The sequence below is a fragment of the Trichosurus vulpecula genome, chromosome 1 (assembly GCF_011100635.1).
Source record: "Trichosurus vulpecula isolate mTriVul1 chromosome 1, mTriVul1.pri, whole genome shotgun sequence".
NCBI lineage: Eukaryota > Metazoa > Chordata > Mammalia > Diprotodontia > Phalangeridae > Trichosurus > Trichosurus vulpecula.
Genome location: NC_050573.1, coordinates 513,694,363 through 513,719,973, shown reverse-complemented (window position 1 = coordinate 513,719,973; position 25,611 = coordinate 513,694,363). Strand labels below are relative to the sequence as shown.

At 37.6% G+C, this 25,611-nt stretch overlaps 1 protein-coding gene across 1 annotated transcript in view; it reads right to left on the bottom strand.

The window, feature by feature from the left end:
• The window catches only part of CCDC192 (coiled-coil domain containing 192), a 350,673-nt gene that overhangs the window by 79,406 nt on the left and 245,656 nt on the right, over positions 1–25,611 (bottom strand). The window contains 2 exon segments of the mRNA XM_036748302.1: positions 730–762; positions 1,242–1,374. Coding sequence (XP_036604197.1) covers positions 730–762; positions 1,242–1,374 — 166 coding nt within the window.

The window sequence follows — 25,611 nt, the reverse complement described above, 5'->3', positions numbered from 1 at the left end:
TAAAGGAAAGGCTTTTCAATGATTTTGTTTTCCTTTCTAGGACACTGGTACTTTGCAATGCTCATCTGGTTTTTCTGTTCATTTTCTCCTCTGTCCTGAAATGGGGACAGTCTTTGCATTCACTGACAATCTTGATGCTAAAGAAACAGTGGTGTAAACTCATGTCTATTCTGGTAACAGGTTGTCCTTTTTGTGACTGTTTCACATTAAATTCAGATATGTCAGTAAAAAGTTTTTCCAAAACAATTTCATGACCACTGTTCTCCAGAGTCATCACACCTACTGATTCCTCCTCATCTTCTATTTGTTTCCACATGGTCCCTCCTCCCCCTTCTCTGAGTTGCTTTTAAGTAATAGAGGGCTCTAAAGTAAGAACAATGGCATGAAACAGGTCTTACTAATGTGGCTCCTACCAAAGGAAGGAAGAACTACATTTGTGAGCAAGTATTGCAAAACATCCCCCAAAGAGAAAATAAATCTTGTATGGATTCTACAGCCTAGATTAAATTGAAGGAACCACACATACTTGAGGAGCACCGGTGTTCGTGAGAATCTGATTTTCTTACTCTGTGCCCCTTTGGGATAGAAACAAGTTGCCGTTACTGTTTCAATAGACACTGATGATTGTTAAAATTCCTCCGAACACTCAGATAACATTTCCAAACAATCTTTCCTATTCATTCCTTGACCAAGCTCATTTAGTTCCAAAGCGTTGTCTCTTGTACTCACCTGCCTCGCTTGTCTTCCAAGGCTGCCATCCATCTGCAGATAAATGATTCACTCAGTTTCTGAACCGTGCTCCTATGGGTAGTTAGTCCTTTCTTCCCTACTCCCTTTCCCCTTCTTGTATTATTGCTGTTGGTTGTAGCCAACACATCATATTCAACTCAATTCAACTCGATCCCATAATGTCTAAAGTTCTGTGCTAAATACTAGAGGAGATAAAGGAAAATGGTTCAAGTCCTTAGGAAATATGAAATCTAGTTGATTACACCCTACTTTTCATCTTCAAAGTCTTTTTCTGGCGAGCAGTTAGCAAGGCCTTTTCTATCTCAGTTTTCTATCCCCTGAATAAGGAAAAGTTTATCCTAAATCATGAAAGAGTTGACAGTGCATTACTTCAACCCATGCTGCAGAGGGGTCAGGCCAGGACAGGATGCTAACACTAAACATCCTTATTCTTTGGTGTACTGCATAGGCCTAACATTTACTCAGACCTCTAGTTCCATGTATATACTGACCTCTAGGGGTTGGCTTTCCTTCATATAAACTCTTTATCTTCTCATTGAGTTCCAGCTCTGTGATGGCAGCCTCCTGCTTAGCTGTTGCCAAATCAGTCTGTAGTTTTTTCATTTTCCTTTTGTGCTTAAGTTTCTTTAAAAAAAAAAAAAGGAAGAAGAAAAGAAGGAAAAAAAAGAAAACAAGGTTTCTGTCATGAAAAACAGGTGGGGGTGGGTGAGGGAGAAAAAGGAACGGAAAGGCCAAGAGAGGAAAATAACTAACAATGCCCATACACATAACCTTGGAAGAATGACATAGCTGGAAAATGTTTGGGGCTTGTACAGATCAGATCCTGTTTGACTTTTACATAATAGGATGTGCATGTGTACTTGTGTATGCAAGGGAGACAACAAATTGAAATTCAAATCACTTTAATATTCACTTAACTTTTAAGATTTAACTTCTCTGTGGGTTCCCAGAGTGGAAAAATTTAGACTTTTTGAGGTCATTTGGAGAAGCAGCTAGATTAGAAACATTATCTGCCAACCTGCACTTAACTACCACTGATAACCTACAGTGGAGTCAGCTGTAAATTTTCCTCACTTCTTCAAAATATTTGGAACTTTTCCTGATCTGGAAATATATCCATTTGAATCTGAATTTATCATATCATTCTAGATTCCTTATGTCTTCAAAAAAGAAAGAAAATGAAAATGAAAAAGGAAATTATTTGGCTCTAAATATCACATATGCAAAGAAATCATGTAGATCTCACATATGGATGCCACCAAATGATATAAATATTGAATATGAATATTCATATGAATATAAAAATTGAATATGATACTCAAACAATTGGAGGATACTTGATAGCATGTTACCGTGTATGAACGTGTATGATGCAGCACAAGTGTGTCCATATATACAAATAGGAACTCAAAACAGTTAAATTTGGGAGGGATTACTTATTTCACTGGAATATTTGTTTCAATAGAAAGCTCTTCAGGTACATTTACAATATGATTTAAATTAACCTAAATTTGATACATGTGAAAGTCTTAGGGATACACCTGTTGTATAAAGTGATAATTGATAACGTTTTCTTTCTCACTAAAAGTTTTCATTTGGCAAATACATGTATTTATATTTAAGTCCTCAAATATTGTCACATATGTTGAAATCCTCAAATTATTTTCCCAAATATCTCCCCCTAAATATGAACAGTCAACAAACATGGTCAGATGTAAGGAGCTTGAGCAGGTTGGCTGAGGTTGAGGTGGAAGATGGGGCAGAATTAATTTGAAATGGAAGCCCAAATCATGGATCCAAACCAGTTTGGGTTGTCTAAATTACTTATAAATTACTTTTTATTCGTTGTTGTTCTTTTGAGTGAAGAAGCAGGTCAAAACCTTTCCTTCCCCCCCCCCCCGCCCCCCTCCCCCGACAGAATTGGTACATGACATTCATCTGTATTCCTCCTGTGGGCATTTTAGGAATTAAATTAAATTAAATTAAATTAGCCAACATGCTTGTTATTAGTCATAGACATCAAATTATTTCAATCAGGGTAATATTTTCCCTCATTTTTACATTCACATGCCCAGCAACTATAGTGTTATATTAAGGCTCTAATTAGGCCTATTATTACTTACTTTGTAACTATATACTGTACTCTATGATTACGGAAACATCGAGGCTTTATGGCCTGAAGGCAAATTCTAAGTGCCTGCTATTCCACAAATTTTTACTACTGGGTGGAACAAGAGAGGAAATCACACATTTCTATGTTGTTTTTAAAAGGAAATATTTATCTGTATTATACTACTGAATAGCATGAACTATGCCAGGATTCTAGGAATTAGAAATAAAGAAAAAAATATATAAATTTAGAAGTGTTTCACCTGGGTTTACGATCTCTCAGGGAAATTTCAGGGTATTTCTACAACTTTTCAAACAGTGAACTTGAGACATTTTATAAGAAAATAAATTCACCAATCAAAACCAATCTCTAAAATGTCTGTCTTCAGGCTCTGAATGTCACATTCAAAAATAACTATTAATTTGTGAAATCAGTGCTGTATTTTGAATAATTTTTCTGCACGTTTGTCTCAGTTCTCCTCTGTGAAGGTAGAAGTATCTTAAATGAACAGAGAAATGTAAATAGCTTTGATCCAATCTGCAACTAATCAGCTCTTTGTTTAGGTGAAGTTGGTGACTGCCTAATAAAAAAGATAACATCTGTATAGCAATTTAAGGCTCACAAAATGTTTTCCTCACAACATTAAGTTAAGAAGCACAAGTATGATTAGTCTTATTTTACAAGTGAAGCAAATGAGGCCCAGAAATGTACACAGGATAAAATAGAAACTCTTTTGTTTGGCTTATAAGGTTCTTATCTGACTCAAGCAGAATCAGACTTTGTGGGGAAGGTGCCAACAAAGAGCCTGGACTTGTGATTCCTACTTATTCATGCTGGGTGGGGAGGGGTAGGAGAAGAAGAGGGAAGAGGAGAGAACATCTGGGGAATAATGATACTCAAACATTCAAACTCTCCACCAGTGGGGAAAAGGGACTTTGAGCCATCACTACAGGCCTTCCTTTGACAGGGTGACTCAGAGATAGGCTTTCCTGGATCTTCTTCCTTTAGTGGGATAGGGAAGCTACTGAAGTCCTTATAATCAATCATCTTTTGTCCCTGCGACACTAAACAAAACTTCCGCTAGATCTCATTCAGGGAAGCCTGCAGCTGGCACAAAATCCTAGTGCTCACTTTCACAAGGAACCAGACATTTAGGAGGATTATGAACCAATCCTAGAAAAAACTACCTTGGTCAATTCCCCTTGTTGTCACCCTGTTACATCCATCCAACCTTGTGGCCTTTTACCTAGGGAACATCCCTCCATCATGCCAGTCCTCTTTCTTGGCATGAGGGAGCCTCTATTTTGGGGAGGAGTTCAGGCTGGCCAATCTTCATTCCCCCTCCCGACCCTACCAACAGTACATTAGCATATCTATTTTTCCACATCTCCTCCAGGACTTGTCATTTTCCTGTACTGTCATGTTAGCCAATCTGATAGATAGGAAGTGGTACCTCAGTTATTCTAATCATTTCTCTAATTATTAGTGATTTAGAGCACTTTCTCATAAGACTGTTGATAACTTTGATTTCTTCTTCTGAACACTGACTGTTCATATATCCTTTGATGACTTAGCAACTGGGGAATGGCTCTCATTTTTGTAAATTTGGCTCAGTTTCCTATATATTTTAGAAATTAAACTTTTGTCAGAGAAAGTTGCTATAAAATTTCCCCCCAGTCTCCTGCTTTCCTTCTAATTTTGGCTGCATTGGTTTTGTTTGTACAAACCCTTTTTAATTTCATGTAATCAAAATTATCCATTTTACTTCTCATGATCCTCACTATCTCTTTGCTCATAAAATTTTCCTTTATCTATAGACCTAACAAGTAATTTTTTGCCATGCTCCTCTAATTTGCTTATCACCTTTTATGTCTAAATAATGCCCTTTATGTCTAAATCACGTATGCATTTTGACCTTATTTTGGCATACAGTGTGAATTGTTGGTCTATGCATAGTTTCTGTCAAACTGCTTTTCAGTTTTCCTAGCAATTTTTGTCAAATAGTGAATGCTTGCCCCCAAATCTTGAATTTTGGGGTTTATCAAACACGAGATTACTACAGTCCTTTAAAACTATGTATTGTATGCTCGATCCATTTCACTGATCAACCACTCTATTACTTAGCCAGTACCAAGTTGTTTTGATGATTATTAACTTGTAATGTAGTTTGAAATCTGTTCGTGCGAGGCAACTTTCCTTTACTTTTTATTCACCGATTCCCTTGATATTCTTGACCTTTTGGATGGAGGGAAATAGGATGGAGGGGAATGCACAGCAATCATAATTAGGAAAACAATATACAGCCAATTTGTCTGACAAAGGCCTCATTTTTCAAATATATAGAAGACTGAGTCAAATTTATAAGAATACAAGTCATTCCCCAATTGATAATCGGTTAAGGGATATGAATAGGCAGTTTTCAGATGAAGAAATAAAAGTTTTCTATAGTCATATGGGAAAATGCTTTAAATCACTATTGAGTAGAGAAATAAAAATTAAAACAACTCTGAGGTACCATCCCATACCTATCAGATTAGCTAACGTGATAGAAAAGGAAAACAACAAATGTTGGAGGAGATGTTGGAAAATTGAGATACTAATGCACTGGTGGTTGAGTTTTTTAATTGATTCAGCCATTCTGGAGAACAATTTGGAACTATTCCCAAAGGGCTATCGAACTATTTGTACCCTTTAATCAAGCAATGCCATTACTTGGTCTGTATCCTAAAGAGAATTAAAAAAACAGGAAAATCACCTATATGTACAAAAATTTTTATAGCAGCTCTTTTCGTGGTGGCAAAGAATTGGATATTGAAGAGGTGCCCTCCAATTAGGGAATGGTTCAGGATGTTGTAGTATGTGATTGGGATGGAAAACTATTGTACTATAAGAAATGACGTGTGTGTGTGTGTGTGTGTGTGTGTATACATATATATATTATATATTATATATTATATATTATATATTATATATTATATCAAACTGCCTACCATTTTCAGAAGAGGGGAGGGGAGGGAACAAGGGAGAAAAATTTGTAACTCAAAATCTTGTAAAAATGAATGCTAAAAATTTTCTTGATATGTAATTATGGGAAAAAATAAAATACTATTTAAAGCAAAAAAAATTCCCTCCCAAGGAATTCCCCCCAAATTTTTATTTTTATTTTTTTGGGGGAGAAGGGTTGGGTCTCTTTTCTTTCACAACATGACCAATATGGGAATAGGTTTTGCATGATGGCACAGGTATAACCTATATCAAATTGCTTGACTTCTCAATGAGAAGCCAGTGGAGCAAGGAAGGAAAAGAATTTGGAAATCAATTTTAAAAATATTAAAAATTGTTTTTAGATGTAATTGGGAAAATAAAATAATAAATTTAAGAATAAAAATTTTGCATAAATATTCATTAAGGAAATTGGTCTATAGTTTTCTTTCTCTGTTTTTGACTCCCTGGTTTAGGTATCAAAACAGTATTTATGCCATAGAGGGAATTTAGTAGAATACCTTCTTTACCTATGTTTTTTTTTAAAGTTTATATATTATTGAATTAATTGTTCTTTAAATATTTGGTAGAATTCACTTGTAAATGTATCTGATCCTGAGGATTTTTTTTTCTTAAGGAACTCATTTATGGTTTGTTCAATTTCTTTTTGTAAGACAGAATTATTTAGGTATTCTACTTCCTCTTCTGTTAATCTGGGTTATTTATATTTTTGTTAATATTTCACCATTTTGCTTAGATTGTGAGTCTTATTGGAATATAATTGAGTAAAATAGCTCCTAATAATTGCTTTAATCTCATCTTCATTGATGGTGCATTCACTCTTTTCATTTTTAGTACTAATAATTTGATTTTGTCTTTCTTTTTTTAAATCAAATTAAACAATGGTTTATTTTATTGTTTTTTTTTCATCACAAAAGCAGCTTCCTGCTTTATTTATTAGTTCAATTTTTAACTTTTAAATTTATTAATCTCTCCTTTCATTTTTAGTATTTATATTTTCTTTTTTTCTATTTTGTTTTAACTGAGGATTTAAAATTTGTCCATTTTAAAGCTTTTTTTAATTGCATGCCCAATTAATTGAGCTGCTCTTTCTCTCTTTTATTAATTTGGGCATTTAGGGATACAAATTTTCCTCTAAGTACTGTTTTGACTGCATCCCACAAATTTTGATTTGTTGTCTCATTGTCATTGTCTTTAAGGAAAGTTTTGATTGTTCCTATGATTTGTTCCTTGGCCATTCATTCTTTAGGATTAGATTACTTAGTTCCTAAATAATTTTTAATCTATGCTTTCAAGACTCTTTATGGAATGTCATTTTTAGTGCATTGTGGCCTGAAAAGGGTGCATTTAATATTTCTACTTTTTGGCATTTGTGATGTTTTTATGCCCTAACACATGGTCAGTTTTTGGAAGGTGCCATGTACAGCTGTATAGAAGTGCTTCTGATCACTGTCTCCTTTAAATCCACCCTCCATCATATAACCACCCCCTCCATTTTGCTTAGCTTCTTCCCCTCCTACTTCCCTGTTGGGTAAAACAGATTTGTACACCCAATTGAGTGTGTATATGTATTCTTCCCTCCTTGAACCAGTTTAGATGAGAGTAAGGTTCAATCATTGCCTGCTGTCCCCATTTTCCCCTCCACTATAAATACTCTTCTTCTTATGCCTCTTTTATGTGAAATAATTTTCCCCATTCTTCCTCTTTCCTCTCCCTTCTCTCTCACCCTCCCATTGTGCTTGTGAGATAATCTCAACATAACATACTCACACTGTTCTCTCTGTGTAGACTTCTTTTAATTAAGTTTTAATTAATAAAGTTCTTAGGAGTTCCATGTATCATCTTCCCGTATAGGAAGGTAAACAATTTAAGCTTATTGAATCCCTTATGATTTCTCTTTCATATTTAACTTTTTATGTTTCTCTTGAGTCTTGTATTTGAAAATCAAAATTTCTATTCAGCTCTGGTCTTTTCATCAGGATGCTTGAAAGTCTTTTATTTCATTAAATATCCATTTTTCCCCTGAAGAATTATACTCAGTTTTGCAAGTGATTCTTGGTTGTAATCCTAGCTCCTTTACCCTCCAAAATATCATATTCCAAGCCCTTTGCTTCTTTATTGTGGCAGCTACTAAATCTTTTGTGATTCTGACTGTGGCTTCATGGTATTTGAAAGATTCCTTTCTCATTACTTGGAATATTTTCTCCTTGACCTGGGAGCTCTGGAATTTGACTCTAATCTTCTTGGGGGGTTTCCATTTGGGGATTTTTTTTTACTAGGTGATTGCTTTCTATTTCTATTTTGCCCTCCAGTTCTAAAATAACTGGACAGTTTTCCTTTATAATTTCTTGAAACATAATGTTTAGGTTCCTTTTTTGATCATTGGTTTCAGATAGTCCAATAATTCTTAAATTATCTCCTTTCGATCTATTTTCCAGTTCAATTGTTTTTCTAATGAGATATTTCATATTCTCTTCCATTTTTTCATTCTTTTGACTTTGTTTTATTGTTTCTTGATGTTTTGTGGAGTGATTAGCTTCTATTTGACAAGTCTAGTTTTGAAGGAATTATTTTCTTCTTTGGGGTTTTGTACTTCTTTTTTCATTTGGCCAATTCTGCTTTTTAAGTTTTTTTCTTAGACATTTTTTGTGTCTCTTTCACCAAGTTTTTAATTCTCTTATAATTTTCTTGCATCGCTTTCATTTCTTTTTTCATGTTTTCCTCTACCACTCTTATGTGATTTTAAAAATCATTTTTTGCTCTTTTTTTAAAGCTTTCTTTAGCTCTTCTAGAAATTCTTGTTGGATTTGTGTCCAATCTGCATTTTTCTTTAAGGCTTTGCTTTCATTGGTTTCATGTTATTGTCTTCTAAATGTTTGTCTTGGGCTTTCCTGTCACCATTGTAGCTTTTTATGGTCGGGTTCTTTTTGTTGTTGTTGTTTGCTCATTTCCCCAGCCTATTTTTTGAATTTGAACTTTACATTAGAGTTGGGCTCTGCTCGCCTCTGAGCAGAGGAAATGGGGCATTACTGTCCCAAACTTCAGGATTTTTTGCCCTTTGTTTCCACAGCTAGGTCTGGGGGTGTGTGTTTTTGGTGCTTCCAAATGGTGTTATCCAGGGAGAAGTGCGTGTTCTGGTCCTTATCCAGGAAGGGCCCCTGATCCCTTGTCACTTCAAGCACTCCTCTCCACTCTGGAGCTGTGACCTGGAACTGGGCCCTTAACAGATGCTTATTGATTGATTGGTTGGTTTATTTATTGGTCTGGGGACAAGGACACCCTATTTTAATCCATTTATGTTTATTTACCTTGGGATTTCTCTCCCTAAGTCTCAATTTCTTCTTCTGTCAAATACAGAAGTTTCACAAGATGATTTCCAAGTTTCCTTTAACCTCTGATCTTTAATGTTCTTATCCTTTGCCTTCCTCCCTGCCTTCTCTAATCTTTCTAACAGAATGTTAGATGTGGAAGAGACCTTAAAGGTCATTTAGTCTAATGTCCTCATTTTTCAAATGAAGAAACTAAAGCCCAGAAAGGTGGAATGATTGCCCAAGACAAATGAATAGATAAAAGGCAAATCAGAACTGAAACTCAAGTCCTCTGGTTCTGAGATCAGCATTTTTTCTCCTTTATCACATCACCATCTGCTCCAGAAATAACTAATGTAGGTTTATAGATTTAAAGTTGATTTGTCACATTAGAGACAGCAAATACTGTCCTAAGTAAGTTTTAAGCTATTAGATTAGCAAAATAGGAAACAAATATAAATATTTAAGTACAGGCCATAAAAAGTAAAGGAAATTTAGCTAATCATACTTAGAGCATAATCCTGTCAAATTGGTCCTAAAGCCAACTCTAAGTTTTCAGTTCAAAGGAGGGATAAAAATACATTGGCACACCTTAATGAGCCTGCTGTAAAGCTATTTTCCAGCTTTTTTCCCCTGGGGGTAGAGAGAGAAGACTGAAATACCAAAGCTTCATATGAAGCAATTTTGCAGTTTCTCAGCCCCACCTCTTACAGGTGTTGATATCACTGGCAAACAATCAAAAAAAGTGATGTGGGTGGAAGGGGGAAGAAAACAGAAACTTGAGATGACAAAATATGCCAATGATGAAAAATAATCCCCACATCTTGTGCAAAAGCTCCCAAGCTCATATAACATGATTAAGAAATAATGAAGAATTTTATTTCATGACTTTATACTTAGAGAGAGCCTCAGAATGTTTTATGCTCCACACTGCCTCTAAAGTTTTAGGGGGGCTTCCAGCTGAGAGGAAATACAAAGCAGGTGACTAGAATTTAATTGACTATTAGATCACAAAGCAAAGGTCTGTGAAATTTAGATCTGAAGTTTCACAAGGGCAGGGACCTTGTTTGCTTAATTCAACTCAGGACATCTAGCCCAATTCTAAATGATTTTGTTAATACTACATGGGATGTATTATTCATCTTTCAGTCAAATTTTCACACCTTTACTGAGTTTCACTCTGTCATTGCCAACTGTGGGAGCTCATGGCATGAACAGACAGGGTAGGGATGGAGCTGGTCCTCAAAGGATGGAAAAATCTACAGGGAAAAAGTAAAAATGGCCAGAAACAAAACTGATGCTGATAAAGGTTATAATAACTTTTGATGCTGGGTAAAAAGCAACTATCCAAAGTAGCAAGAGGGAAGTATTCTATGACATGATGCTTTTTAAACCTGCTATATGTAATTATTTTTCCATGAAAGAGAATGTTCACAAAAACCACCATCCCATTTTTTTAGCAGAGAAGTAAAGAATTTTAGAAATTTGCAGTAGAAATTCCCAAGTACAAAGTCACATGCAAGTTGATTCAAATAAAGTTTTCTTTGGAAACTAGATATTTAACCTTTAAAAATATTGACATTAAATCCATCTCTTTCTGTCTCTGTATGTCTCTCTGTCTCTCTGCATTTCTCTGTGATTATTTCTTTCCCTGTCTGTCTCTCTTCTTCTGAAACTATATGACCAGCTTGACCCCAGAGAAGAGTAAAGAATATGCACCTCCTCTCCCTTCTTTGAAGAAATAAGGAGATTACAAGTGTGAAATAATGAGAATGCTGTCAGATATAGTGGAAAATGAAGCAACTAGGTGGTGCCACAGAGTGCCAGACCTGGATTCAGAAAGATCTGTATTCAAACCCAGCCTCAGACACTTATTAGCTATATTACTTTGGGCAATTCACTTAACCTCAGTCTGTCTCAGTTTCCTCATCTGTAAAATTAAGATGATAATAGCATCTACTTCCCAAAATCGTTCTGAGGATAAAATGAGATAATATGAATAAAGTGCTTTTGCGAACCTTAAAGTGTTATACAAATGCAAATTATGATCGCAATAGGCTAATTATGATTATGATATGATTATGATGATAATGATGCTGATGCTGATGACAATGATGTTGAAGATGATGTGCTAGTTAATTCTGATAAACTGATTTTCCCCCTCTTTTTGTTCTTTGTTAGGAATGGCTTACTGAGTAAGGAAGGGGAAGGGCCACATTGGGAAGTGAAGGTGATGTAAAAATGAAAGATATCAATAAAGATAAGATTTAATAATAATAGCTAGTTTTATATAGCACTTAAAAGTTTAGAAAACACTTTATAAACATTATCTAATTTTATCCTCATAACAACTCTGGGAGGCAGCTGTTACTACCATCCCCATTTTATTTATAAGGAAACTGAGGCTGTCAGAGGTGAAGTGACTTGCCCAGTGCCACACAGTTAGTAAATATATGAGGCTGGATTTGAACTAAGGCATCCCTGATTCCAGTCTGGCACTCTATACACTTTCCCACCTAGCTGAAATCTAACTGATATAAAAAAAAGTACTTCTGAGGTTGTCGTTGTTTAGGAGCAAGGAAGCCAAATATTTTCTTCCATTCTTCAAAAAAAAAGACCATTAAAGCTGTACAAATCTTTCATGATGCTGGAGTTTAAAATGCAAATTCTGATTATCACTTTTATTTAGTGAGTTTCTGAAATAAAATTAGTCACATGACAATACAGAACATGAAGTCGACCTTTATAAGGCTTGATATTTAATCAAACATTCCTAAATCAACCACTTGTAATTTTCCATCAGTTTTTAATCCATCCAATATCTGAAAGCTGAACTTAACTGAATCCACTTCGATGTACTATAGAAAGTTTAAGGCATCAATGCTGGATTCTAACTCAAAATAAAATCTTGTCTTTTTTTTTTTACTAGAATTTTACTACTTCAAAGCTCTGTGATTTTTGTGATACAGATCACAATGACTCTTTGCTTTTAGTCTTGCTGAGTTGCTATGGTTGAAAAAAAAAAATTACCGCTCTGTGGTCTGCCTTTAAGGGGAAGAATCTCTCCAAATATAGTTAAGCTGGTCCTCAAATAACAAATAAACAGTCTGTTACTCACAAATACTTAAAACGTGAAACAGTAACCTATCATTACTACTGTCCATTCTCGGGAAGTAAAGACAGCTTTGTAGGATGGCTCATCAGATATTTCACGTTTATGGTTTTTTAGTCCATTCATCTACAGAATTTTCCCGACAGAGCTTCCCTCTTGCCCTGAGAAGTTGTTGCAGAAATCAGCTCCTGACCTCTCCAGAACTCAAGATTAGAGATGGGGCTAGAAGAAACTGTTTCACAGGGTCTCTGTTCAGGGAATTAGACCTAGAAATACAATAGAAGAAGCAACCAGGCACTTGAAGTACAGTTTTAAATTTGCCTTAGAAAGCACGTCTTCCTGCTGCTATGTGCACATAGGCACTGTCACTATAGGGTGAGAAGGAGAGATAATCCCAGTTCCTCTCACTGGAAATCCAGTGAAGAGCCACAGTAGGGTGTGTCACAACAAAAAGTCCACCTATAAAGAGACAAGTTCTTTCCTTGCCCACAAAGTGAATGGTTCTTCTTGATGGAGTTGCCAATCACTCCTCCCTTAGTTATGGGGACACAGTAGGATCAACCAGGACCTGCTGGTACACACATATTAACACTGCTAATGTACACACATAACATTAGCAAAGGTCCAAAACATGTGGTACACAGGAAGGGACAAGCATGCATGGCTAACCCCATCACCTGTGTTTATGCATATTTCCTTGAATATGTCATATATTCCCAGTCTTGCTAGACTGGGCTCCCCTCCTTGTACTCTACAACCCAGCAACACTGGCCTTCTCGCTGTTCCTCACATACAATACTGCCTTTTCACTGGCTAGTCCCAGTGCCTGGAATGTTCTCCCTCCTCACGTACACCTCATGACTTGCTTCATGACTCACCCTAAATCCCACTTTTCTGCAGGAGGCCTCCCCATCATATCCCTCCCTCCACGGCCAATACATTCTCTCTGGGATTAGTTCCCATTTATACTATATACTTTTGCATGTTTTCTCCCCCATTAAAATGTCAGCTCCTTCAGATCAAGAACTAATTTTTTTACTTTCTTTATATTCCCTGTGCTTAGTGCAATACCTGGCACATAGTAAGCACCTAATGAATAAATGCTTAATTTATCAATCAAATGATTGATTCCATTCCATTATCTTAATTTGTCTAGTCATTCTCAAATTATTGCACACATAGGGTATTATCAATTTTTTGATGTTACAAATAGGTCCTTTTTTTTCCTTTTTTATGACTTTTGGGGATGAAGTCCTAGCAATGGAAAGACCAAATTGAAAGTTACAATCAGTTTTGTTACTCTTACAGTATTCTGTCATATAGTACTACAAAATGTTTGCACCAGTCTACAGTTCCACCAACAAAGTGATAGAGTGCCTATAACCCTACCTGCCTTCCCCTTACAACTTATCTCCTCCATCCCCCCGCCCCCGCCACCAGGCTTCTCACTTGCATTTCCCATGGACCCCACCATTCTTTTGCACACTTCTCCTAACCTTATTCTCTTACCTATGTCCCTTCCCGATCTCCCTTCAGTATGATCTTGATCCAAAGCATTCTTCTGTTAGAGTAGCCCCTCTAAAGTGGCTCTGTCCAAACAGCTTCAGATTTTCCTAGTCTCCATGGAACGATCCATAACCATAGCATCAGGTCTTTAACGCATCCTCTGGTGTGCCTAGCCCCATGATGAACTAGTCTTTGGAAGACAAAGTGATAAAAATGTGGGCCTCTATACCATATTCATTATTAATAGTGATGGAAGACAAAGAAATATATTTCAAGACCTCTTATTTTGGGGTCTTCTTTGAATGGCATACCTGGAGCAGTGGTACCACGTGTAAAAACTCATCTTTGTGGCATAGCATCAGGGACATTTGTCTGTCATGTTTTGTGAAGGTAGACCCAATCTGTCTTTGGTATTTGGAAAGAGTACCAAATAAAATGAATTTCCAGTTTGATTCTCACATTCAACATTCTCTCTCTCTTTTTTGGCTATAAACTAGACAAATATTTGTGTTATTCTGCTATACAGTGTGGAGCATATCTGTGCTGCTGCTAAAATATTTGTTAGGTTGTATCTGGTAGGGTTGTTTTTCATGGAGGAGGGGAAGTGATGCTTAGAGTTCATATAGAGTATTTTTAAAAAATTCTTTGTGAGAAAATATGAACTATTAAAAGGCTTCATTTAATGACAAAATGGCATTTATGATGAAAAGACTGCTTGTATTTTCTCAACAATAGCTTTACATAAGATTTATATAAATTTCAGGGAGATCATGCAAAGTGGGAATACAAAAATATGACCCAGTTTTTTTTAAGCACTGAACTTTTGTGAACAGCATGCAAAGTCAGAAGGAATAAGGTGTGTCAATGAAGTGAACTTCTGCTATGAAGACATTAGTAAGTTTCAGATTGCATGTTTTAACAGGTCAGAACAAATATTTGCTTTAGTTGCCATAGATCAGCCTGTCAAAGTCAGCTTGCTACTTGGTTTTATTGAAATCTAAGGTTTACCCATCTCCAACAAGATGCTTGCTAAGTTCAAGTAGGATGCACTTAGGGCACAGGTTCCCAGCCAATAGGAGGCAAACTATAGATGGATTTCAAAACATTACTTGGCATATCATCAAACCAGTCACCACTCTGGCATGCCCCTCCCCTTGTTGGCTCATGGGAGTTTCCAGTAGGGAAGAAAGGTTGACCAACAGCCAACAATGACTTATACTCAACACCCACCATCCCCCTTGTCAACAAACAGAAGTAGTTCTTCCTCAAGAAAAGTTGGGATCATTCACACAGACAAATGTCAGATGTTCTGCTTTAGTTCTGGTCCAGATAACCCACAGGATACTAAGTTTGGCCTGATCAAGCACGTATTGAACATTTCAACCAGCCTCAGAACTGCTTTAGTTTACCGAGAATCCTCCAGCAATCAACAGTCATTTACTAAGCACTTACTATGTGCCAGACACAGTGTTAGCTGCTAAAGATACAAATAGAAAGAATAAAACAATGCCTACTTAACAAGGAACTTATATTCTTTTTTTGGCAGGGCAATTGGGGTTAAGTGCCCTGCCCAAGGTCACACAGCTAGTACATGTGTCAAGTGTCTGAGGCCAGATTTGAACTCAGGTCCTCCTGACTCAAGGGCTGGTGCTGTACTCACTATGCCACCTAGCTGCCCCAGAACTTATATTCTAATGGGAAAAAACCAAAGATATAGATATATAGAGTGTATAGGGTGTTCAAGGCGGTCTAGCACCTCTGGTGTGAGGGTTTGCTGAACACTTTTCAATACTGTTCATTCACCTTGAATGTCTACCTGATACTCAACTCTCACCTGCAGCTGCAAGAAGCTGTAGCATGCCTTGTGGCCACATGCTGGTAAAACCATCTCAGTAAATGGGCTAATCCAGGTTGAGGATAAGTGAGGGACCTCAAACCTGTCAGTGAGTCAGGGAGGTGCCTACTCCAAGCATGTAAAGATTTCCCCCCATGAAGTGGGTGGATTAGAATAATTTGTTCCAACAGCCATGCAGGCAGCTGAAGCAGGCACTATGGAGAGTTTAGAGCTTGGTCAAACATTGAAGATGCCAAGGTTAGCCACTGCTTTCTGGTCCATTGCCAATCATCCTCACTTTTGTCTTGCCACCGGACTTCTATGACTCCAGAAAAGGGAGTTAAGCTGACGACTTTGTGCAATTTTGCCTCATGTAAATCCAGTTCCCACACAAGTAAAGACATCACCCTGTGGTGTCACTGGTTCTCTTTGAAAACAAAGGACAAAAAACAGTAACATCAGTGTAAGTATTGGGCTAAGAATTGGACCTGTGATTTCTTTAGTGAGAAAATTCCCTTTACCAATGCAGATCAGTACTTCTCTCTAACTTATAATGTTAGAGAGCTGGCTGGAGCATTGAGAGCTTAGGTGACTTGCTTAGGGTCACAAATCCAATATGGGTCAGAGGCAGGACTTGAACCCTCATCTTCCTAACTTCATGTCCAGCTTTTTATCTACTATGCCAAACTGCCTCTCAAAAAGAATAAACAAAAAAAAAAGAGTAAATAAACATTCAAGGTAGTCAGGGAGGGAGTGAAGGATGTTAGCATTTGGGGGAAACAGGAAAGACTTCACATATAAGGTAGTTCATAAGCTTTACCTTTAAAAAAGACAGGGATGCTATAAGGCAGTGGAGAAGACGGTTGCTGAAAAGCCAAAGAGTCTGTCAATGAACTGCTCACATGTGAGGAACAAAGACTAAGCTAGTTTGGGTTGGATTGGAAAATGTAAGAGGAGGAATCATAATGATTTTGGAAAGATAGCCTGAGGGCCAAGCAGTAAAAGGCTCTAAAAGATAAATAGAGGAGTTTATATTTTATCCTAGAAGCAATAAGGAGCCGTAGCCATTCATTGAGTGGGGAGGTGACACAGTCAAATCTATGTTCATGATATGACACTTAGTTGGACATTCCTAAGCACTCTGAAGTGAAGTCAAACCTGTAAGAATCAAGGGCAGGATTTGCCCTGAATCCAGACTGACTTACATCAAATCGTAGTGAAATCATTTGCACCTGAGTTTTGGTCTAGTTGCCTTCTCTTTGATGGCAGACTGAGACTTACTTCCATGTGTTTTATTTTCGGTTCAAGCGCACAGCACTTTTTCAAGCTAAAATGTACACTGGGATGATTGATAACATTCAACTGAGTTATATATTAATTTACTATTATTCCTTTTTTTTTACTTTGGACACATTCCTTGCAACAGTAGTCAAGTAAATAAACAAATTCTAATCCGAGTTACCCCAATGTAAACACGAAATGTTCATCCCTAATGCATACATCCCTTTCCCCTTGCATTTATGTCCCCACCCCACCAAAACAATCAAACTTCCTTTTGTTCCCAATATCAATGAAGCTTATAATGCCAAATACAGTAAGACAGGTATTAAATGGCTAGGCTAATATTCTATGAAATGGCTCTAGTTACACAAGTTCACTTGAAGTTCACTGGAAACCCCTTCTTCCCTCAAGTTTTTGAGTCAGGAATTAATTACATCTTTGTTCTATCTGTCTACTTTCTCACTTTTTTTAAGAGTGGAACCTACAGTCACTGTGGCTGACAACCAGGGTATATCACAAATTCTGCTGAAGGACAAAAGAAATTATCCAGATGTAGCCAAGGTTTGATAAAGGTCTGGGATCAGAGTTAGATAAAAATATGGTGGAAAACTAGCCTCTCTTACAAAGTCATTAGAAATTGAAGAATGCAAAAAGAATAATAAGTCCTATTTATATAATGTTTTAAGATTTGCAAAGAGCTCCATATTCGCAACACCCCAGACTGGGCTCACTACCCTACTCCAACTTGTACTCACCCTCAGCAGGGTGGTCTTAGAGTGGGCTAGAGGGTAGTCCTTGTGATTGGCTACATTCCTAATCCTGAAACCCTTCCCACTAACATTTAGTCAGTACACTCAACAAACTCTTAACAAAAGAATAATAGTTAGAAACACCCTTCTCATAAGCCTGGGATGTACTGTCCCATTCATTGGAGAGAGGGCGAACAAACTTTAAAGCACAGTGATAAGGAGGCCTTAGCCAAGTTGTGAGAGTTGGCAGTACAAAAAGACACAGCCTCTCCTTTTCTTTTCTTTGACCACCCATCTTGGTCCACTCAGTGAGAGACCTCAGTTTAGCTTGTTAGAATCCAGCACATATCCAAACTTAATCTCCGCAGGTTATGACCATTTATCCAGCAATCACTGAGTAACAAGTAGGTTCAGCCTTCTCCAGTTTTTTAAGTCTAATTTGATTCTGTTGGTGTTTTACACAGAAGGATCTGAGAAACAATGTGCTGAGATGGTTGCTGTACTTGGGGGGAAGCTCACTGTCTGCTCCTTTCCTGGCTTGGCAAATCAGCAACAGGAAGCATGGTATTGCTTCTGTCCTTCCACCTTATGACCTGCAAACTGGCGAAAGTCTTAAAGGGGCACATCCTTATACATGCATTATCATACTCAATCCTCACAAAAAGCCCTGTGAGGTAGGTGTTGTTATTATGCTTGTTAATGTGAAAACAGAGGTTTGGAGAGGTTACATGACCTACCCTGGGTAAATGACTTAACCCAGGATAAATGACTTGTGACTTACCCAGTCACAAGCAAGTGACTATCTGTGTGGCAGGATTCAAACCTGGAGCTTTCTGGCTCCAAGTTCAGTCCTCTATACACTTTGCTAAAAGCATAATGGATAGAAATCCAGTGGATATGCGTGATTAAATTAGAAAAATATTTGCATATTTATTTTCACTAATCTCTAACTGAAAGTCAGCATTTCTTTCAATTATGAATTCTCAGAAGCATCATTTTGAGAAGCAGTCCTAGGCTTTATCAGACTGCCTAAGGGGTTCATGATACACAAGAGCCTTTGGGCTGCATTGTACTGCCTTTCTATTCAGTAAATGATGATAAGAGAAAATAGACTTGGTAAAGGTGATTTCTACTACCTACTACTAACCTTAGGAGAAGAGTTAGCCTTTCAAAATTGGGATGCCAAGGCTCTGACTCCTTTCTACCCTGTGGTAGCAAGGAAAGCACACTCAAGGAAAGTCTGGCAGCAGACGTTGGCCTTCAGTGGTAGGCACCAATTCATGAAAGTAGTGGAGTGGGGCAAGATGGCACCTCATGAAAATAATGGATTGGGGGAAGGAAGGGGACATTTTGTGTCAGAGAAGTGCTCACTCTTCCTAGCGCTATACATTGGTCCATGTTTGGTTGAGAGATGTGTGTTGCCAACCATTGCCTGAAAATGACTTTTGGAGGATCAAAACATTCTCAAGAATCAGCATGTAAGTTAGAAAATAGGAGGACATATGCTTCCTTTCCTTTAGGGTAATTTCGGAGAGACAGTGATCTAAGTACCAAACTGAATCAAGCTATTGAGAGTTCGTGCCCTGACGTTCTCTCTGACCTGGAAACAAATGGCTCAGCCTATCTGATGCTCTTTCTTTTCCCACCACAATCCCCTCGGCTCATGGCAGGTCATAACAACTAATGAAAAAAGCTCTTGACTGTTTTCATATGCTTTGCATCGCCCAAAGTGATTCAAGTGACCTTTACAAGCTTCAAGGGAATGAAGCAGAGTGTAAGGAAGTGCCAGTTCCTGTTTCCAATAACAGTGTATCCTGAGGCAAAGCAGTTAATTTCTTGATATTCCACTTCTCCACCTGCCAAATGGGAATTTTTACCACTATATGAGTTCTCAAAACTACGGTAATATAGTTCTTCTAAGCTGGAATGTCTTAGAGCATGGAGGTTGTCTGACCCTAAGTACAGAAATGTTCCTCATCACTAGAAGATTGGCTTGCAAAGGAGGGGTTTTCATTTGTTTGCTTGTGTGTGTGTGTGTGTGTGTGTGGAGGGGGTTGTTTTATTTGGTGGCAATAACTGGTATTAATGAAAACAAACATAACTCTAACAGTTATGTAAGTGTAGAACCTGTATTACAAGCTATATTATGGAGATGAGAGATTTACGCCGATACAGTCCCAGACTTCACCATTTGGTGACGTGTTTGAACTTGGATTTCTGGGTCTGTGTTTCTGGAGAGCTTCTGGGAGAGAGAAGGTGATATCCAACACATATACAGGAAGGGAGGCCCAGCCTCTGAATGCTGCCCCTCCCTTTCTTCCTCTGAGACTTGAGGAGCAAGGAGAAAATGGGAATCAGGAAGTTGAATACTCTGTCCCTAACCTCTAGCGTTAATGAGCATACCGTGATGGAAGTACAGAGAGGCCAAAAGAAACTGTGTTTTTCCTCAGTTGCCTATTAAAGAAGGACCAGGTGGGTCCAGAAGGGAAAAAGCATTTATTAAGCAACTATCATGTGCAAGGGAAGGGCTAAATATTTTCCAAATATCATCTCATTTGATTCTTGCAACAGTCCTGAGAAATAAGAGCTATTATTAAACCCCTTTTTATAAATTAGGAAACTGAGGCAGGCAATGGTTAAGTTGCCCAGGAGCAAACAACTAATAAGTGTCTGAGACCAGATTTGAATTTAAGTGTTCCTGACTTCAAGCCCAATGGGCCATGTAGCTGGCTTGACTGGCCAAAAATCCAAGTTCCAAGCCAAAAGCTTGTAACTCTGTTAAATTGCCCTTTGGGACAGAGATGAACACAGAAGGTGTAGCTGACTCATCTTTAGCCAGAAGCATGAACCACTGGCTTCCCAACCCAACAAATTGTCCTTCCAACCCCATCTTCCCAATCCCCATTGCTCGTTGTCTTTTCATGGCTGCAGTTTAACTCCTCCCTTTATCTGACTGCACTTATCCTTGTTTGTGTGATTAATGTGGCTTCAGGTAAAGATTTAGGAAAATGTGCAGATTTTTGTACAAGTAAAGCTTCAGTGAAGCTAAAGGGAGGGGAACAAATAGGAGAAGTGATTCCATTTAAGTCACAAACACAATGGGCATCCTGAAGCAGAACCACCAAGCAAGCACACATTTCTATAAATAGAAGAATCTCCAAGCAAAGAGAGGTTAATAACACGAATGTAAACATATCCCTAAATCTAGAAGAGATAAGCTCTTGAGATAAAAGTGAGGCAAGACTGGGAAAAGAGGAAGTATGTACCAGCCATGGGCTCTACCTTCTAAGCTCTACAAGTAGGAGACATCCCCATTCAATCATATTAGTAAATGTGTACACACATGCATGCATTTATGTAAACTACGTGTGTACATATGTATATATGTGTATGCATACATATATATACATGTTGCATACATGTGGTAAGAGATACCCATGTGTAACATGGTTATAGTACTAACACAGGTAAGATATACATAGATATGTATGTGTTTATATGTAGATATCAATATCTTTCTACATACATATATGTCTCTATCTACATATGCACACGTGTATATACAACATACATGCACACACATGTGTCCATAATATTAATGTATGCATGGCATGCTATGCATACATGTATAGATATGCAGTGCATTTTGAATGCATGTATAAATGTGTGCATAGGTATGTTGTCCTGTATGTGTGAACAGTACACGTGTGTCATGTATGCATTCACATGTAGGCAGGTACATAGATATCTATTATAAATATATAGATATTTTCATACATACACATACACACATATACTCATGCACACGCACATACACATATACATATACATGTACCATGCATGTGTTGTTCCTGTAAAAACATTACACGTGGACACCCCTTACTATTTTCTTCATTAAAACACTACAATCATAGGCATCCTATAATTTTGTATAAGCATCAGTCACTTTGAATCCAAGGGGCTTTAAGCCCCTTGAAAGATGTGATGACATATCCAGAAGTTTGACCAGTGTAAATTAATTGTTACCACAAGGAAACCAAGATAACCTGAAGGGGAGAAGGGTAATTAGTCAGCTAAAGTCTGACTCAATTGCCAGGAGATGGCTCTTAAAGATAATGCCAGGTTAGAATAGAAATTCATTTGTGAAATCTCACAAAGAAAAACGATGGACAATTATGAGCAGTATCATATCACAAAGCAGAGAGGAGCAGTAGAGGACAAAGTCAATAATTAAATAAAGATTTAAAAGATGCAATTATATAAAATCACCCCAAAGACATTCAACAATAAAAATGAAGAAAGGACTACAAACAGAGGAAAAATGGAAAAGATTTGCAAAAAAAAAATAATGATTGTAAAAAACTGTTTTCTCCATCAAGCGCAGTGGCTCTGCCACACTCAGACCCCAAAATCACAGTCCCATATATGCTTCTAGGTGAAGTAGAAACAGCACTAAAGAAAACAATAATGTGAAAAGCAGTCAGGTTGAAACAAGAGTATATAGAAGAGATCCATGCACGAAGAGACACAATTATGGAAGGTGCTAAAGCACTGAGACATAAAGTATGAAGGAAGGAAAGATACCAAAAGGCATGGAAAAAACTAGGATATTATTAATATTGGAAAAAAGAAACTGAAAGGACATCAATAACTAATGATCTACTCTCCCAACTATTAAGAAAATTCTTTTCTTTTTTTTGTTCTCCCTATCACACACAGCCTGGAAGTACAGCAAACAGTCATTAACCCTAACCTAACACTGACCACCATGGGGCTTTGACCTGCTCCATTTCCAACCTGTGCCAATTCACCCCCTTTTAGGCATCTAGTGGCCCCACATTTTAGGGGCTTACCATTAACGGCACCCGAATTAGTGAAAATACCCAATGAATTAGTCCCCTATAGCTCAGAACGCTCAAATTCAAGAGATCCTCCAGCCTTAGCTTCCCTGATATCAGAAATTAAAGGTATGTGCCACTATGCACAGCTATATAAAATCTTTATGAGAGTGTATCAATAAGGCAAGATTCATAACCTCGAAGATGACCATGAACATGCCTATATAGTTCAGTACTGCAAAGCATAAGAAATTCTCTAGGTAGGAGGCAGGGGAAGTATAACATTTATTTAGACACCAGAGGAGCAAATCCCAGACCCAATAACCCAAATCTGATATAGCAGTAATTGTATTCCAAAACCAGTAAATCCACCTCAATGTAAAAACAAGGAAATCATAACATGGTACTACAGCAAGGAACCAAGTCATCCTGTAACCTTTCCCCCACCTGAGGCCTTCCTGTAGACACTCAAGAATCCCAACTGTCTGCTTGCCTGCATCCTCTCCCCCCTCAGTTCTCTGTTCTCCGCAGCTCCCTGGATTCTACTCTCTGCTCTGTACTCTCTCTGTAGCTCTGTCAACTAGGAGTTCTTATTCCTTCTCCTTGGACTGAATTCTGAATTCTGACCTTACAATGGCTACCTTCTGGGTATTTGTAATCTTTTAAGGACCCGAGGGCTTCACACCCAATCAGCAAAAGGGTGTAGGCCTGGGGCTTAGTACTTAGGAAGTGTAAGGGTGTAGGCCTGCCTACAAACAAACCTCTAATCAAGCTTCCCTTAACTAGCCCCACCTGAGGCCTATTGAATGGGGTGGGGAAAGGTCTTTAATCACTTATTGGCATCTATATATGAATTGAGGCTATCCTTGGGATATTCAAAAGGAACAAGCAGGCTTTCACAAATACTATTCAACAAAGGACCACATCTTTACCATTTCACAATTAAAGATATATATCTATATCTATATCGATGTTGATATAGACATACTATAAAATCCCGTTGTGTTTAGCACTTATTGATCATGAAAAGAGCATTTAATTTAGTAGAATGAAACACCATTTTATAAGTTCTTTTTCAATGAGGTCTACCATCCAGCCAATGAAATCATTCAAGATCTCTTAGAAGAAATCATCTTATTTGATGATCGTTGGATATAAATGTTGGGTGAGGCAGAAAACAGGAAGACGTATGCTCAACAAACATACTCATTTCTATAATGAAGAAGATCCAGCACAGAGTCCAGGCTGAAAAAAGATTCACTGTGGTTGATATTCCCTACAATATATTATCAGGGAGCCTGACTTTAGAAAAGGTTTCAAGGAAGATTACTATCCTTGACAGTGTGAAATACAGAAATTAGAACAGAAGAAACCACTGGGCTTAAACTAAAGTAATTGCTTACTTTGGAACAGTTTTAGCACAGAAGTCAGGAAGGGATGAAATGAGCAGAAGGTAACAAGTATAGACTACTTACTAATGGTTCCTAAGTTCATTAGGCCATGGAACTTTTGGTTTTGAAATATTCTGACCAAATGGATAAATGTGGAGTTCCAGAGGCAAGATGTGGATTTATTAGGTAGAGTTAGAGTTAGGAAGTATTCACAAAGTAAAGCTAAAAAGTAGAGATCAAGTCTCCCAAAGCATTTTCCCAAAGCAAACACTCATTAGCCCAAACCTAATACATCATGATCACCATGGAGGCTTTGATCTGCTCCAGTTCCAACCTGGACCAATTTACCCCTTTTTAGGCATCCTAGTGGCCCCACACTCTGGGGGTTTACCATAATGGTGCCTGAAGTTAGTGAATTAGTGAAAACACCCAGTGACTTAGTCCCCTGGAGCTCAGAACTCCCAAAATCAAGAGATCCTCTAGCCTTAGCTTCCTAATATCAGAGATTATAGGTATGTGCCACTATGCATAGCTATATAAAATCTTTATGAGAGTCATCTATATATGAATTGAGGCTATCCTTGGTAAGGGAATTGAAAAAGAACAAACAGGCTTTCACAAATACTATTCAACAAAGGACCACATCTTTACCATTTCACAATTAAAGATATATATCTGTATCTTTAGGAGAAGCTTTTCTCCTTCATCTTGGGAGATCCAGTGGAATCATGTGTATAGAGAATAGTGAGGGATTTAGGAAATCAAAGGATGGGGTTGAGTCCTGATAAAGATGGACAGTCTCTTTTCCCTCACTGAAATGGACCCTTACAGACCTAGGGAGGAAGTTAAAGCTATGGATGGATAAAGGAGAGAGCCTTGCACAGCTCTCCACTCTCCTACCCTCTGATTATAGAGTCCAGAGGCTGACTTGGGCAGAAAAAGAGGCCAAATAACCCATTTCTATATAACTCAATAGCATTGAAATTTTCTCACATCATACAGAACACTAGGGTTCTATGGAATACAAACAATGGTTTGGGAAATGCTGTGTTCAAGGACATTGTCCTTGAAAGAGAAAATTGAGTGGAAATAGATAATTAGGTCACGGATGACCTTAAGATGGCCTCAAAGAATTAAAGGAGGAAGAAATATAGGATGCCAGAGAACTATAGTAAGACTGAGGGCATATGGCCACTGTGATTCAGTAGGTGTACTCAAGAGTACATAGGAACACATGACGTTAACCACAATGTGCCTGGATTAAATACATATAAACCTAGAAGAGCATTTCCTAAAGATGAGATTTCTGAATTAGTTGTCATCCTCAGTACCTTCCCCTATATATTGATTTGTTTAATAAACATATTCCTAATTTAGTAACAATTTGTGGGAATCTATACTATATGTATGCAATAATCTCTAGTTATACCACTCACTAACTGTGAAAAGAGATGTACTTGTGAACAAAGATGGTTAGGATTAGCCAGGATAGGGACTGACCCTGGATCACAGTTACGGGAATTATCCTTCAGGAGTACAAAGAACATCTTTTTTAATTTTTTTTCTTAATGACCTTAAATTACCTCACAGACTCCACTTACTTGGACAATGTTCTCATTTAAAGAAAACTGAGGAGCATGGAGGTGAATGACTTGCTCCCAGCCTATACCTAGAACATCCTGCCCCCTGTTCCTAACTTTGTATATACAATTTCCAGTGACATTTTGGA